Raw genomic sequence first — 16,303 nt, forward strand, 5'->3', positions numbered from 1 at the left:
AATAGACTGCTGAATAGTAATTATGCACAATGCCAACAGTTTATTTACTTCAGCAACTACAGGCTAACTGCTCGATTACTAATGAAAGAAGGAATAAAAGTTTTGGATTTTGTATGAAAAATGCCAAGTCTCACCATGATTTGAACCACAACCTTCTGGATTAAAGACATACACACATTATCACTCTGCCATGGATGCTGATCTCTTCTCTTTCAATTTTTTTATTATAAACTAAACAGTATTATTCATTTTTGCCCATGTTTAAGTTGGCAGAACAGTATTTTTAAACTGTTTTAACTGCCTTTTTTGCTGCTAAGTGTTGTTTTTACTGTCTAAAGAATTAAAGTTTTTTATTGATTTCAAGCAAATATGTAACATTAGGTGAGTATTTTTATAGTTTTCAATAGTATTAAATGATATTCTTAACAAAGTTTTATAATTTCTATTTGGTAGATTTTACAGTATATTTTTGAGAGAATGCAAGTGTCCATGTTTATTACAAACCTAACAAAAAAAAAAATAAAAAAATATTGCTTATAATTTACATTAAAAGCTGGATTTTGTTTTAAGATTTTTTTCCTTTATTTATTTTCTGATAATTTTCGTAAAAATAAACTTACACTACTTTGTAATAACGTTTCGTTTCATTTTTTTTCACAAATCATGCCAAAAGCAGCTTTTGTGAAAAAATTATTAATTGAATCTATATAAACTTTATTAAAAAATATCATATTAATGTCTTATGATAATTATATATACAAAATGCAGGTATCTCCTCTAAACACACTGATTCACCACCAGTGTGGTTGGTTAGCACTTGTGATATATGTTTATGAATTTTCTCTCCAGCTAAAGATCATTTAGTAATAAAACACAATTTTGAGGACGTTTAAGAAATCAACTATTGTTCTATAACTTATAGCCTAATATTCCTCCTCAGTAATAATTAGTTTTTATTTAAAAGCTGTAAATCATACCGAATCAATCCACCTCTGCCACAAAGTTACAAAGGTAACTGTAGCATTACCTTATCAGTATCAGTATTATTAGTATAGTAGCCTTACCTTATCTGCAAGCTAACAAAAGGATATGAACATGATTATATGTAGGGTTGTTATATACAGATATTGAATACTTTTCATAAATTGGTAAAATGGATAAAATCCTTCTTTTTTAAATCAAAGAAAATGGGTATATTAATATAGTGAGGTTATAGTCAAATAATTTTTCTAATGTTTTCAGTTAAAGCTGATGAATCTGATGATCAACACTTACAATACAGCCCTTTACAACCAAATGTTAAAACAATCATTGATGAGGTAATAAAAGAAGTAGATAAAGATAGTTCTAGAAGGTAAGTTTCAGTAACAAAAATTATTCATAAAACATGTTACATTAACTTTTTTTTCAAAAATTTGAGTCCATAATCCTCATAACATCAACAAACAGATTTAAAAAAAATTAAATCACAGGTAAAGAAAGATATTAAGACAGTTGGCTTAGTAAGGTTATAATATTGGAAACAGAGGAAAAGTAATACTTTTTTTTTGTTTTGTGGATGAGAGTAGAAAAAGGTTCTAAGCCACTTCAGGAAAGAGGCATATTGTGAACTTCAAAAAACTTATTTATTCAAAAGAGTAGATCAAATAATTTTATAATTTTCTTAATGCTCTATATTCCAGGTTGTTTCTATTGCAATTCTTACTCCCATCTCATTTTTCCTTCCATGTATTTTAGAAACTTCATCCAAGTTCTCTTTATTTTACTGTTTTTTCTTTTTGTAATCATCTAGGACTGTGAAGCAATAAGGACATAAAAGTCCAGTTTTATGGCACTTCATGGATACTTCCTCCTCTCCTAACAATTTTTAATTCTTTGATATAACTTTCATGCACCTGCACTCTGCACATAATTTTCCAGCTGATTTTCTCATTATCAGATATTTTACATCCTGAAATTTTAAACTTCTAACAATTTCCAGGGGTTTGTTTCTACTTACAAACTGTATTTCCTTTTCAACTATTGAATGCAAACATTTTGTTTTCTATGCTTATTTTTATTTCCTTTTTTTCTATTTTTACCAAATAAACACAAATATGGTTATTGACTACACCATCCTCCTTATTTCTCAAAATAATATCACAGCAAATAACCTTGCTCTTGTTTCTTTGAGATTTATTTTCCTCTTCACCTTTTTATAGATATATTAAATATAATGGTTGTAGTACAGTACTGTAAAGGTATAGTACTAGTTATCACTAAAAAGTTTAAGAGTTTCTTTCTCATTGCTGTTCTTATTTTCCTTGTGGGGATGCTATTGTAGGAATTTTTTGCTACTGTAAAGGTTAGTCTTACCATACTCCCAACTCCTCTCAATTACCTGCCACACATTTAAAATTAAGACTCTTACCTTCCAGAATCTGTATTTTTCTTTGTCCAGTTAATTCCTATTTTCTTTTTCATTCTTCTTCCCCAAGATTCATTCAAATGTTTTTACCATAGTATATACATATTTTTATTTTCTTGTAAATTGAGATACTATCTTTTAGCTTTTTCTAACACCTCTTCTTTCTTCACACTGCTTTTATTATCAGATTCAACCAATTCAATCTTGCTAGCCTGGCTGTATTTACAATCTCAATGTTAAATTCATCATTTCCTTAGATTTTTGCTATTCCACTCTCTTTACTGTCTCTTCCATTTCTTTCACTGAAATATCTTCACTGTTTAGTTTTTACATTATGAAATGGAAATTTTATTCAACATCTGCTTTGTCTGCATTAAAGTATTACAAAAAACTTGCATTTTAATTGATTTTCTGACAAAACATCAGTTTTTCATTTTTATAGATTATTTCTATAATTTTATATTTATTTAGAAAGAAATAATCCTTGAGTCATTTGATACTACACTTGGACAATTTTTGTAGAAAATCCTCTCATCCAAACCAATCTGTAACATGCAGACTGTTTGTATAGTTAACTAGTAAGTCAAGAATCATAGTTCTCAAAGTTTCATTAACAAATAAATATCCTAATAGCTTGTTAATCAAAACATGGGAAAATGCCATGAGGCAGATAAAGGTTTTTTCAAAGTGGGATTTATAAGTTAAGTAAATTTAATCTAAATTTTTTTTAGTTCAATCATAAACTTTTCTTTTGAATGAGTAAGGAACTGGTCCTCCTTTATAACTCTTGGCATGGTCACTTCTTTAATGTTGTCTAGATTTTCTACACCACCTAATTGTAATTTTAAGAATTCAACTAACTTTCAGGCTGATTACCACACACACACACACACAAACATTTTTATATTTCATGAATTATTATAAAAAACAACTTTAATTAAAAACTGAATCAAATCAAGTATTTATAATTAGTAAAACTATAGTCATTGGAAATTATCAACAGAATTCAGTATTAATTACAACCAATTAATATGTTTAACATTACACTTATGATCTTATGTACTGATAATAAATTGATGTATAATACAAATGCAATAATAATATCACTTAAAAAAATAAAATAGACAACTTAATAGATAACTTAAACTAACAACTTGATAACAAAATTTGTGAAATTTGATAACAAATAAGTGCTACCAAGTTCTTTTAATCTTCAAAGCTTGTAATGAAAATCATTGTGTGTTTTAAACAGTTTCATGTGGTCTAAAATTTATAGTCAAGAAAAAAGCCCCTGAAGTAATTTTAAAACACAAAATTAAAAAAAGACTCATTTCTAAATAAATGGAGTAAAACTTATTCAGCTCTTTTTGTGATGTTTCAGTTGGTAGGATATTTAATGGTGTTTGTCTTAAAGTAACTACGAATTCCCCTTTGTATGTAGTGAGATGCATTTGATTACTTCATAAGATTACAGAATCCATGAAATATAACTTTTAAAAATTATTAATGACTCAATTTTTAAATTGTATGGAGATATTGTTCTTCTAGCAAATCTTCTCAGGAATAATTTGTGTTATTCCTTCATCAGTAGAACTACTGAAACTTTCATTAATTGCTCTGAATCAACTCCACTGATGGACCATAAAATTAAATTTTTAATGATGTTCTAGATGAATAATTTCCATACAATTTTTGAGTAATTTAATTTTTAAACTGTTAAAATTTAGAATTAAAATCACGATGGTTTTTGATATCATAGTTTTATTTGCAGTTTACTAAATTTAAGTATTTTATTTAGAATTGCTTTATTTCTGCTCTATTTCTATGAGGTGATCTTTTAAAGATTGATTGCTACATTTCATGCAGCAATCAATCAGTTTGGCAAATGTAGTACTTAATCAAATCCTAGTAAAGGCAGTTACCTTTAAATGGATTTGAACACTAGATCATGGATACCAGTGTTCTTTGGTGGTTGGGTTGCAATTAATCACACATCTCAGGAATGGTCAACCTGAGGCTGTACAAGACTACACTTCATTTACATTCATATATATCATCCTCATTCATCTTCTGGAGTAATAGTGTATGGTGGTTCCAGAGGCTAAACAGAAAAAAAGAGTATTTATTTAAATATTAGTACTTAACTAATTAAAAATATTAAATTCCTGGTAATTGAACTTTTAATCACCTGTTACTTCTTTTATTACTTTTTCTAATTTTAGTTATTATTTTCATTTTCTGTTCTATTTTAGATTTAACTGTGTAAAAAGGTTCTTTTGAACTATCCTAAATTATTAAACTAAATGATGTAAATGTTTATTAATTTTAAAACAAAAAAATTAATTTTTAAAATATCCATTTTATATTCATTAATTTATTTATAATATCTCTGCAGTAGTGGTGTACAGTTTGTGGTTTAAGTTCACATGTTGATTAAATAAAATTTTTTTGGTTAATAAATATGTAGATTAGGTGTATTATTTTGACTTACTGCTTTATATATTAATGTAGAATAAAAATCATTCATATACAGATTGTTCGGGTTAAAGGTCTCCAAAAGTAATGGCCTATATTTAGAAAACCAATCGTAATTTTTTAAACGTAGGTCCAACGACAGGAAATATCTTAGAGATTTTTTCTGAATACTCTCAAGGACAGTGGAATACTCACGTGCAGGGAAGCCGACTAACAATGCAGCTGAAGTCAGTTAAGATGTAGACACCACAAAGAAGGTTCAGTGTGTGCTTTGATTAGTGCAGTTTCAATTATTTTACACATGTGCAATGGTGTATATGAACTGAATGAAATATTGATCTTCCTACATCCAACTCTATTTGTCAGTGGGATACAACTTTAAGAGAGACTGGAAGCTTACTTTCACAAACTGGAAATCATCCAAAAGCATCAGTTAGTAACGAGTCTGTGGGTCATGTGTACATGTTATATTCACTGCCAGTTGGGCAAAGTCAGTTCGAACAATTTGACAATTCAGGCTTCGTTTGCGAGCATACAACTTACAAGTCTTTCATCACAGTAAATTAAATGATTGCTGCCCATGATACTATTTTGCTGCAGAAGTAATGCATAGTATGAAAACAATACTAATCATTTTGATATGTTTTTATTTATTGATGAGACAACCTTTCATACATGCAAAGTTATCAGAAAGATACAATTGCTGAATTTGAGATACTGAAAATCCCCATACAATAATTGAAAGTGAAAGGGACACACCAAATGCCAACATCTGGTTGGACTGTACAAAAATGGCGCAATCCGTCTGTTCTTTCAAAAGAAAAAAATATTTTTTTTGATTGGAGTCCACTGTGACAGGACACATGTACCTTGAAATGTTTGAGAACTTTGCTGTTCCTCAGATTCTTGCAGGCTTCAGTGTCCAACAAGATAGTGCTCCTCCAAACTTTCATCGAGATGTTAACATCTTGTTAAACAACACTTTCCCCGCATATTGGGTTGGATAAGGAAGTCCAACTGTGTGGCCACCTAGATCTCTAGATATCACCCCTTTGAACATTTTTTTGCTTGGGAATTTATTAAAAGTCGTGTGTATCAAAGAAAAGTTTGAAATTTGGAGATTTAAAACAGTGAATTGTTGAAACTGTTGTTCTAAAATTGCAGCAGTTGCTTCTAAACACCTAAAAAGAGTTAGATGTCTGCAGAGCTACAAAAAGTTCACATTGAACTTGATTAACCTACATTAAAACTTGGTGAGTTGCTGTGTTTATTAAAAGAAAAAAAAAACACTACTAAATTATATTAACTGGTTTTCTTAATGTAAGTTGTTATTTCTGGATACCTTTAGCCCAGACACTCTGTAAATTTTTTATAAATTTTTTTTTACAACATATTTTATAAACTTAAGATAATATGGTTTATAAGTAATATACGTAACTTAAGATAATGTGGATAAACTGAAAAATTACTTCATTAATAATTGTACAAATGGACCAGTTGTAGATTTGTTACATGTGTACAAATTATAATGTAACCAAAATTCCAAATTATTGTTAGCTTAGAATAAATTTAAGTTTGTTTTATATACTGAGAATGATGTAAAAAATTTTAGTTTTTATTTTATGTTATATGTTATATATTTCTAATCCTTATTTGGAAATAATATATAATTGATTTAAAAATGGGCTTGTCAACGAATACATATTCAGCATCAGTTATTGCTTCATTAATTATAATGTAATTATTACCTGTATGCCATTTTAATTTTTTTATTTTTTGAAAATCTGTGTTGTTAGTTTGTTAATAAGACTTCTACACCTTATGCATACAGTCAGTGTGAAGGTATAAATAAATAAATGTGTGTAGTAGTAATAACATTAATATAATTTAATTTACTCTTTCTCTATGTAAAAACTCATTTCTGTCAAAAGATGGAAAATATTCTACTCATTACAAAATTAAATTTTTTCCTAGTTTTAACCCAAAACTGTAAGATCTGAGATGGACTAAAAGATTTAATCTAATTTAATAATTGCACATATTTATAACTTGTTGAAAGCAAATGTAATTTGAAAATAAAAATAAGGTAAATGAAAAAGCAGGAACATAAAATTTCACTTTGAAACAATTAGTTTGTCAAGATAGCCTTCAAGATTTACCCAGGCTGTATAAAAATTTTGCCTACATTCAAGGAAAAAATTGAATCTCTGTAAGAGAAGCACTCTTCATTATTAAAAACTAACTCCTACACAATAAAGTACCAGAAAAACACATGTCAGTAATAATAAACACGCTAAATATCATTAAAAAAGAAAATTATTTAATATGCCTGAACAAATTTGCACTCAAGCATTCACTTGGCTCCCCTATTTTCAGTATCAAAATAAAAATCTGTTTGCAATCCATAAAATAAATTTGTATTTACCAACATGCTCATGAAATAATATACTGAGACAAGTATGTTGACAATACCATCTTGTTATTATTAAAGTTAGTATTATTATTAAATTAAATGTTATTGAGAAATTTGTTCTTCTTTTCTGTTTCTTAAATAAAGAAATTCTTTTCTTTTCAACTAAACTTAAATTTTTTTAACATAAAGCATTGAAATATTGATTAATGAAGGTAGTTTTGTTCTCTTCCAAATTTAATCTTCATTCTTACGTCTTGCATTATTAATCTATTTATTAGTGCAGATAACGTGTTTTATAAACATTTTCCTAAATTATGGAGATTACAATTTCTTTTCTTAATGTATCATCTGCTGGAGATTTAGGACAAAGTATGAGCCAGAGGTTTAACTTAAACAAATCTAAAATTGACTAACTAAAATGCTTATTAATCAGGAAAGGAATTTTTCAAGTAAATAAAAATATTTTTCAGTTAAATAATGTTTTATAAAAATTTTATTATCAGTGATCTTAACATTAGATGATAATTTTTCTTAAATTTTCAGCCTACATAATATGGCTCTTATTCAAGTAATTTTACTTTATTGGCTTCCACAGATCTGCTTGTTCCATTTCTTGTAATATAATAATATGTGTGTCTAAATTTTATTTTAAATCTGTCTGCTTGCAGTTGACTGTCACTCCGTACAACTGAAATTTTAGAACTTAAAAAAATTGGCTACAAATTTTGTATTTTCTCATTTCTAACCATCTAATGGCTTTTTTTTAAATTTAGAAATACTTTCTAAAGTGTTTAGATTACAATCCTCAAAATAGTATTGAGTAGTGTACAAGAGAAAATATCAATTCGTGATAAATAAACTGCTATCATCAATTTATTATCACCAAGCATAGATATTAGAATATTAGTCATAGATATCTAATATTAGATATTCTAATATTATAATATATTAATAAGCAATATTATTGCTTATAAGAGGAAAAATACTGAGCTCATGTTTTAGCAGATAGAGTTTACATGGCTGTTCGAAGAGAAATTACAATTAATCACTGCATTTAAGAACTTACAAGTCATGATTGTTCAATATTACTACCAAATTCTTGTTTGCTCCATTTACTTTTAAAGTGTATAAAATTGGTTTCATTTATTACTAAATTTTACTTAATGTATATTAGAAGTGTTTATCTCTAATGTGTTAATATTAACACTGGATTGCATCACTCTTGCATGCAATCTTGTAAACGGCTGCATAAAATATTACTTGTCTTTTTAATAATTGATTGTAGTTCATAACTATATTAAGAAGAAAGCTGGATCTAGTGTTCATAGTACTCCAACAAATTAAAATGATAACTTCTGTCTACTCCTGTCTCTTGGTTTATCTCTATACTTTGTTTTTAACTTATTGGAAATACAGAGTGTTTAATTAAAAGAAGCCCAATCACTCAATTGTTTATTCTACATGCATATTTATGTTAAAAAGCATATATTGCTGTGAAGTGGGTAAAATAATGTGGAAGATGTTGATACAACTGGAATTGGTGTGGGGAAGAATGTTTATTGCCTGCACACTTGGGTATTGCCAGTCTGTGTCAAACACTGGCTTTTGAACAAGGTTAAATGATCATGTGCTGTTTGTTAAAATGCAGTAACTGTTAAAGAATGTGTATCTGTGATGAAACTTTTTTCAAGATGAAATCTCATGTTTTGTGTCTGTGAAAGTACAGCGAGAGATTTGTAAAGGAAGCACCAGTGAAAAGTGTTATTCAGAAGTTAGTTAAAAATTTCATGAAACATTTTAGGTGTTAGACCAGAAACATGCCCAGCATAGGTCAGATTTTTTATGCAGGTTGTACTGGTCATTTAAGAACAGTTTCAAGATCTCTTCATAAATCTTTGTGGAGACTAAACAAGGAAAAGAACATTTCACTAGGTTCAGCCATACTTTAGAGAGGAGAATGCTGTAATGTTATCCACATCAAATGCAGGTTTTCCATGAAGTAATTAATGCTGATTATATTAATAGGGTTCACTACTGTCAATGGTTCAAAAACTTCGTTGGTGCAACACTGGCATTAGATCATGTGTTTTTCTTAGATGAAGCGTGATTTTACCTTGGTGGGTATGTTAATAGTCAGAGCTACTGAACCTGGGTTACTAAAAACCCTTTCATTTTCTTTGAATCTCCCCTACACCCATTAAAAATAGGTGTACAGAAGCAGTTTGAAGGCAATGAATAATAGGACCCTTATTTTTTCAAAAACTGTGAATGCTACTGTCTACCAAGAAATTATCCAACATTTCATAGCCATACTACAAGAGTATAAGCATGACTGCTGGTTGAAACAGGAAGCACCACTTTCCATAGAGCTTGCTGTGCTATGGAGATGCTACAGGTTTTTTCAGTGAAAGAATCATTTCTAAAGGATTGTGACCACCAAGATCCCCTGATCTACTAGTCCAGATTTCTTTCTGTGGGGTTATTTAAAATAAACTGCTTATAGGAGCAACTCACTCTGCAGGAATTGAAGTCAAACATTACCAATGCTGTCCAGGAAGTAAGCAGGGATTAGCTATTAAGAGTAGCCTGGAACATGGTCAAATATGTTGACAAGTGCATAGAAGTGGATGGACATCATTTTCAGTACCTTCTGTTCTTATATGTAAATGTTTGCCAATAAGCCATTATTTAAGACTAAACTAAGTGATGGATCCCTTTTAAGTTGAATACTCTGTATATCAAAATTAACTGTGTCCAAAAAACACAGAAAGAAATACTATACTGAACTATAAGCACATATAAGCATGAACTATATATATAGAATACTATAATTGAAATACTATACTTGAACATAATTAAGATTTGTATAAAATAAATTAAACTAAAGAAAAATTATGTAGGAATCATATGTATTAAAAATTATTCCAAAATTTAAAAAAAATTGACATTGAGTATCTAAAGAAAAATTGATATTTACACGTTTTTCTGTTCTTAAAATACAAATGTAAATGTTTTTCATAATACAAGCATCAGTCTATCATTTAATATTATTAATTATTCAACTTTAATACTGTATTATATTTCACCTTATTTATGACTAATATGAATATTATAACAAAGTAGAATCATGTTTGTGTAATAGTAACTGTAGAAATTAAAAAGTGATTCAGTTTATAAATTGAATACTGTTATGATCTAAAACAATTATTGATTACACTTGTTACACCTATTTCCACCAGTTTTTCTAGGAGATCAAAATTCACACAGTCTAAAGCTTTACTTATATCTAACAAGATTGATACTCTCCAGAATCCATAACTTATAATCTTTCCTACTTCAGTTTCTATTGCACTATTTTTTAATTTCTCATTTCTAAAACATGCATTGTTCTGCTCCTAGTTATCTGTTTTCATTTAGATAATTCTAATCTATTGAAGAAGTAGGTTGAATAATTATTAATATTTTTGAAACTACTTGAATATGCCCACCAGCCAATGCACTGAATACTGCAGTAAATTTTGAAGCTGATTAATTTTTAGATTGCTTGTTCAAGTGCTTATCTTATTAATTTGCAGTAGATTTATTAAACGTTTTACAGATTTATTTTTGCTGAAACTGCTTATCTTTGGAAATGGTGGAAAGAAAATAATGAATCAGAAAGAAATGAACTAAGAAAACTGGTGCAGACTGGTCAAATAGAAATTGTTGGAGGAGGATGGTCAATGAATGATGAAGCTGTCACTCACTATCAGCCAATAATCGACCAGTTTACCTGGGGCTTTAGGTAAAATAAAAAAATGGTTTCTTTATAAATTAATACTTTAAGATATTAAAACCTTAATTTTAATCATTAACAAATTAATTGTAATTAAAATTAGAATCTTCTATTTAGCTTGAGCAAATGTTTAATTTGTAATGTTGAATTTAGATCTTCATTCCAGCCTTAGTTCATTTTAGAACTAGATTAAGTATTTAAATCATTTCTCTTTACACTAATAAAAGCCTAATAAGAATTATTCTGTTGGCTAGGGTTTTAATTTTATCCTAAGTTTTTAAGTATAAATTATAACTTACAAAGGCATTGATGAACATCAAGTAAAATTTTTAACATCCTTTATAGTGTAATGCCATAAATTAAACTGATGTTATTTGTCGTTTTATAATTTTTTTCATTTTATGCAAATTTGAATGAAACTTTTTAAATTTTTTCTACTATATTATCAATATTTTATTGATCATAGAGGAATGATAATTCTATATGTTTAACTGGTGAAAGAATGAATTAGAAAATTGTAAATATACAACGTTATAAGTGGCGCCTTATTAAGGCAATCTACATCTGACAGTTTCTGAAATTGCATCGCAGGTTGGAATAAGTTATGGAAGCTGTCAAATAGTCATGACACCTAGGATTCTATAAAGTGTGTGCCAGGTGGGTCCCTCACCTTTTGACAGCAGAACACAAGTTGAGATGTTTGCAAGTCTGTCAGGAGCTCTCAGCACGATTTTCAGAAGAAGGGAATGCATTTTTGAGTCAAATCATCACCTCCGATGAAACTTGAATCCATCATTAAATGTCTGAATCAAGCTAGGATGGAGTGGTAGACTAAGGAGAGGCAGCCCCTGTGAAAGCCAAGACTTGGCTGGCCACTGGCAAGGTGCTTGCAACTGTTTTTTTTTTACCAGCGAGGCATTTTGCACATTGATTTCTTGCACGAGGGTTGCACAATAAATCCTGCTTATTACTGTGAGCTTTTGAATGAGGTAAAGGTTGCTAATTGTTCCAAAAGATGTGACCAACTAATTCAAGACAGTATTCCCCTCCATGACAATGCTTGGCCCCATACTGCAGCTCTAACTTGCAGAAAATTAGAGGAAATGAGATGGACTCCACTTGATCATCCTCCCTACAGTCCTAACCTATTGCCTTGTGATTTTCCTCTCTTTGGGCTGATTAAAGAAGCACTAGGAGGACAATGATTCCAAGATGATGTGGCAATGAAGGCCTTTGTACACAGTTGATTCCTGACACAGCCCTCTTCATTTTACAAAATCGGGATCAAAAACCTCTCAATCTACTGAAAAAATGTATTTCCAAAGCAGGAGATTACATTGAAAAATGATGCAAGTATGTTTATTTCATTATACCAAAAAAAACTTTTTAAAAAGTCTTGTTTATATTTAATACACCATACAGTATACTAGTAGGTATAGTATTAAGCTTTTAAATAATAACAGGAAGATGATTTGAACCTGACAAAAGAATCAATACTAAGTACAACTGTATTTTGATTACGTAGTAAACAAAAACAGTTTCTTAAAAACCAACACTGATACTATTATTTAATTTCTTTTTCATTATTTTTCAATTTCAATTTTATCCATGTGGGTGGATAAAACATATACTCACATGTGTGGCCCATTTTGATGGTATGCTTGCTGACATTAACTTCTTGAGTTTCAGAAAGCATTATACCTCATACATGCATTGAGCATCAGTTCTGTGTGTTTAAAATATAAGTAAGTTTTAACATGAAATTAATCAAATAATAATAACCATGAATAATAGTAATAATTTTTGTATTAAATGTAGAAATTAAAGTTAATAGAATCTTGTGTAATCAATATTGATATAATAAACTAAAACAAAAACATCTCGACCCACTGGTCTAGTAGTAAACTCATCATCATAAATTAGTTGATTTCAAAGTTGAGAATACTAAGGTTTATTTCATGTCTTCGTAAAGGTAGTTGCTTTTATATGGATTTGAACATTAGATCGAGGATACCAGTGTTCTTTGGTGGTTAGAAGTTCAATTAACCACACGTCTCAGGAATGGTTGGCCTGAGTCTGTTTAAGAGTACTAATCGTTCATGCATCTATAAATAAAAATAATAATTAAAAAAACAATGTAATCATTATTAAAAATTAAATTAATAATTAAATCTTTTATTGTTCAGTTTTATAATTTTTTAATTTGTTTTCTTAGTAGATGGCACAGTATGTAACATATTGAATATGATTTGCTTTCCTACAGAAAACATTACCATATGGAAAAGCATTGAACAAATAATAAACTAATACACCAAATTAGATTTTTAAAAGTTATAAAATGTGTAACTTTTTAAAAAAAAAAGTCAAATTATCAATTGTCATGAACTGTTACACTCTCTACTTCATGTAGTTTCATGAAAAACTTTATCCTTCCCCATTTGCTACTCACAAATTGGATTTCTGAAAAATTGTGAAACACTTGCTGGTTAGTTTTAGCAGTTTGAGTTGCTTTAAATGCCAACTTAGTTTAAGCTGTTTAGTTGTGTGCTGTTGTGTCAGTCAGTCAGGACATTTTGTTTTTATATATATATAAAGCATAAGGACATAATATTATAATACTTAGGAATATTATAAAAGAATTATTTAATTCATAATAATATGAATTGACAAATATAAAATGGTTATTCTTTTCTAAATCTACTGCCTCATAATAAAATTACATTTAAAACAGATAACAAAGATAACTTACACTTGTACATATCATCGTTGTTCATCCTCTGAAGTAATACCTGACGATGATTCCCAGAGGCTAAACAGGAAAAAAAATATAATTATCAATAAAAATAGATCTGATTTAAATAATATTTAAAAAACAAAAACAAAAATAAAATGTGATGAAAAAATTCTGATGAATTTTATATGGTAGTAACCTATCAAAGTTGCAAGAAACTATAACAGGAGCATATTCAAGTACATAACAAATTTAGAATCTGAACTTTTGAAAAATTACATCAATAATAATAATAATCTGTTAATAAGAAGTATTTACAGTAATATAATAAATGAACAAATAAGATTTGAATATGATGTCTGGATAAAGGAAGTAGTTATTTAAATTAATAAATAAAATAATCCCCACTTCCATCAACATATATGCAATAATTTTCATAAATTATATAATAAGTGTAAATTTGTGATGAGAAAGAAGGTGGAATGTCATTCTTATGTATTTTAAAAAAGGGGGGAAAGAGTTGCATAATGGTTTGCAAAGAGAATTTCCCATCTAAGTCAGGAAAGTTATTCAACTCTGGCTACTGAGGATATCCACTAGATTATGGATACCAGTGTTCTTTGGTAATTGGGTTTCAATTAACCACACATCTTAGGAATTGTTGACCTGGGATTGTGCAAGACTGCATTTTATTTACATTCATATATATCATCTTCATTCATTCTCTGAGTAATTCCTTACCATCGTTCCAGAGGCTAAACAGAAATAGAGAGAGGCTATTGAGGGCTTCACCTTTGACAGACTTCTACTTAATTGGAAAATTAAAAGGAACATTAAGGTATGCAAGTGTACAAGTAAAAAATTATGTAAAAGAATTATTCTACTTTTTGAGTAAAATTTTTAAATACAGCATCTGTGGTGTATCACCTATCTCCCCTTGACCAATAGTTGCAAACATTAAATTGAAATTGACTACTATACAGAAGTCATTATAAAAAATTTCATGAAAATTGGTTAATCCAGTGTAAAGATATTAAACAAATTAATAACCAATAAAAGAAGAACAAAAAAATAGTCTTGTTATCCATCATCTTAGAATTAAATTGTCTAAATACATAACCACAGAGACATATTAATATAATGTAATCATCTGATTTGTCAAAAGTGTGACTTTGAGTCCAGAGAAATGAAAAAAATAAAACAAGAGTTTTTGGCCCCATATTTTTACATAATAAAAAATCACCGTTCTGACGTACTCATTTGTAGTAATTTTAAAATTGATCTCAATAACCTACTATGTGGTAGAGCAAATATACAAAACAGCTGTTTGATAAACAAAACAGGTAATGTTTTTATATGACGTTTTTCTGAATACTATTTAGAATTATGTAAATTTTATAAACTGTAATACATAGTTAAGATTGCTACACTGACAAAGTGGGGGCTATTATGTTAACAGCTTTTATAGAGTGGGGGTAGCACATAGTATAATTACATAGGGTTTCATGCTTTATCAAAATGTTGGTTTTGAATTTACTAACTTATTTTTCTCCTCCCATAAGTATATAATGTATTGTTGATTTTTATTTTAAAAAAAAGAAAATTTATCAAGATGCAATGAAAAATAAATTAAAAATTCATTTCAATCCATGACTTCTTTAGTTAGATTAACTTGTGTTTTAGAAAATTGAAGAAAATGTTTGGAAATTGTGGCATACCAAAAGTAGCATGGCAGATTGATCCATTTGGTCATTCAAGAGGAATGGCTTCAATAATTGCTTCTCTTGGATTTGATGGACTTTTTCTTGGTCGTGTTGATTATGAAGATAAACATAGGCGGATAATTAATAGAAATATGGAAATGATATGGCAAGGAAGTCCTCATAATCTTGGTAAATTTATTCATTCTCTTTTTAAAATTTTTAAAATTGAATAATTATTCAATTAAACGAACTTAAAGTAAAAAAAATTTAGTGTTCTAGTTTTCAGTAAAATCACTTTAATCTGAATGACAAAATGTCTGAAATGGCAAGTAGAGCTTCTCAAGAAGGGTTCTTATGAGTAGATTGGAATAGAAGCCAGTACGCACTTCAACTCTAGTTTGACGTTTTTTGTTAACCCAGGTAGGAAACAGAATCCTTGAATATTTCCACAACACATGGTGTTGTTACTCTTCTAAGCATCAATAAAGAACCATACTGAGACAACCAGAACGTGCGTGTATGATGCTATTGATGAAATCAAGGTAGCCGATCCAATTTCTATGACACTCATCAAGGAAGAAAGGAGAAGGTTACTACAATTTGTAAAACTATCCTAATTTATAATTGGATATATATAAGTAATACAGTTGCATAAGTATTATACAATAACACACTATGGAAAAATTATGAATTAAATTTCTGAAAAATTTTAATACCTAATACTAATATTACTATTGTAAAATATTTATTTATTCCAATCTTTATAAATCCAACTGGCTGCATATTTACTATATTTTTT

At 28.7% G+C, this 16,303-nt stretch overlaps 1 protein-coding gene across 1 annotated transcript in view; it reads left to right on the plus strand.

Moving 5' to 3' along the window:
* LOC142321270 (lysosomal alpha-mannosidase-like) overlaps positions 1 to 16,303 on the plus strand; it is a 60,493-nt gene that overhangs the window by 19,841 nt on the left and 24,349 nt on the right. Inside the window, exons 3-5 of the mRNA XM_075359268.1 lie at positions 1,243 to 1,354; positions 10,894 to 11,079; positions 15,485 to 15,693. Coding sequence (XP_075215383.1) covers positions 1,243 to 1,354; positions 10,894 to 11,079; positions 15,485 to 15,693 — 507 coding nt within the window. The remainder of the gene's footprint in view (positions 1 to 1,242; positions 1,355 to 10,893; positions 11,080 to 15,484; positions 15,694 to 16,303) is intronic.

Source organism: Lycorma delicatula, chromosome 3 (genome assembly GCF_047948215.1).
Source record: "Lycorma delicatula isolate Av1 chromosome 3, ASM4794821v1, whole genome shotgun sequence".
Lineage (NCBI taxonomy): Eukaryota > Metazoa > Arthropoda > Insecta > Hemiptera > Fulgoridae > Lycorma > Lycorma delicatula.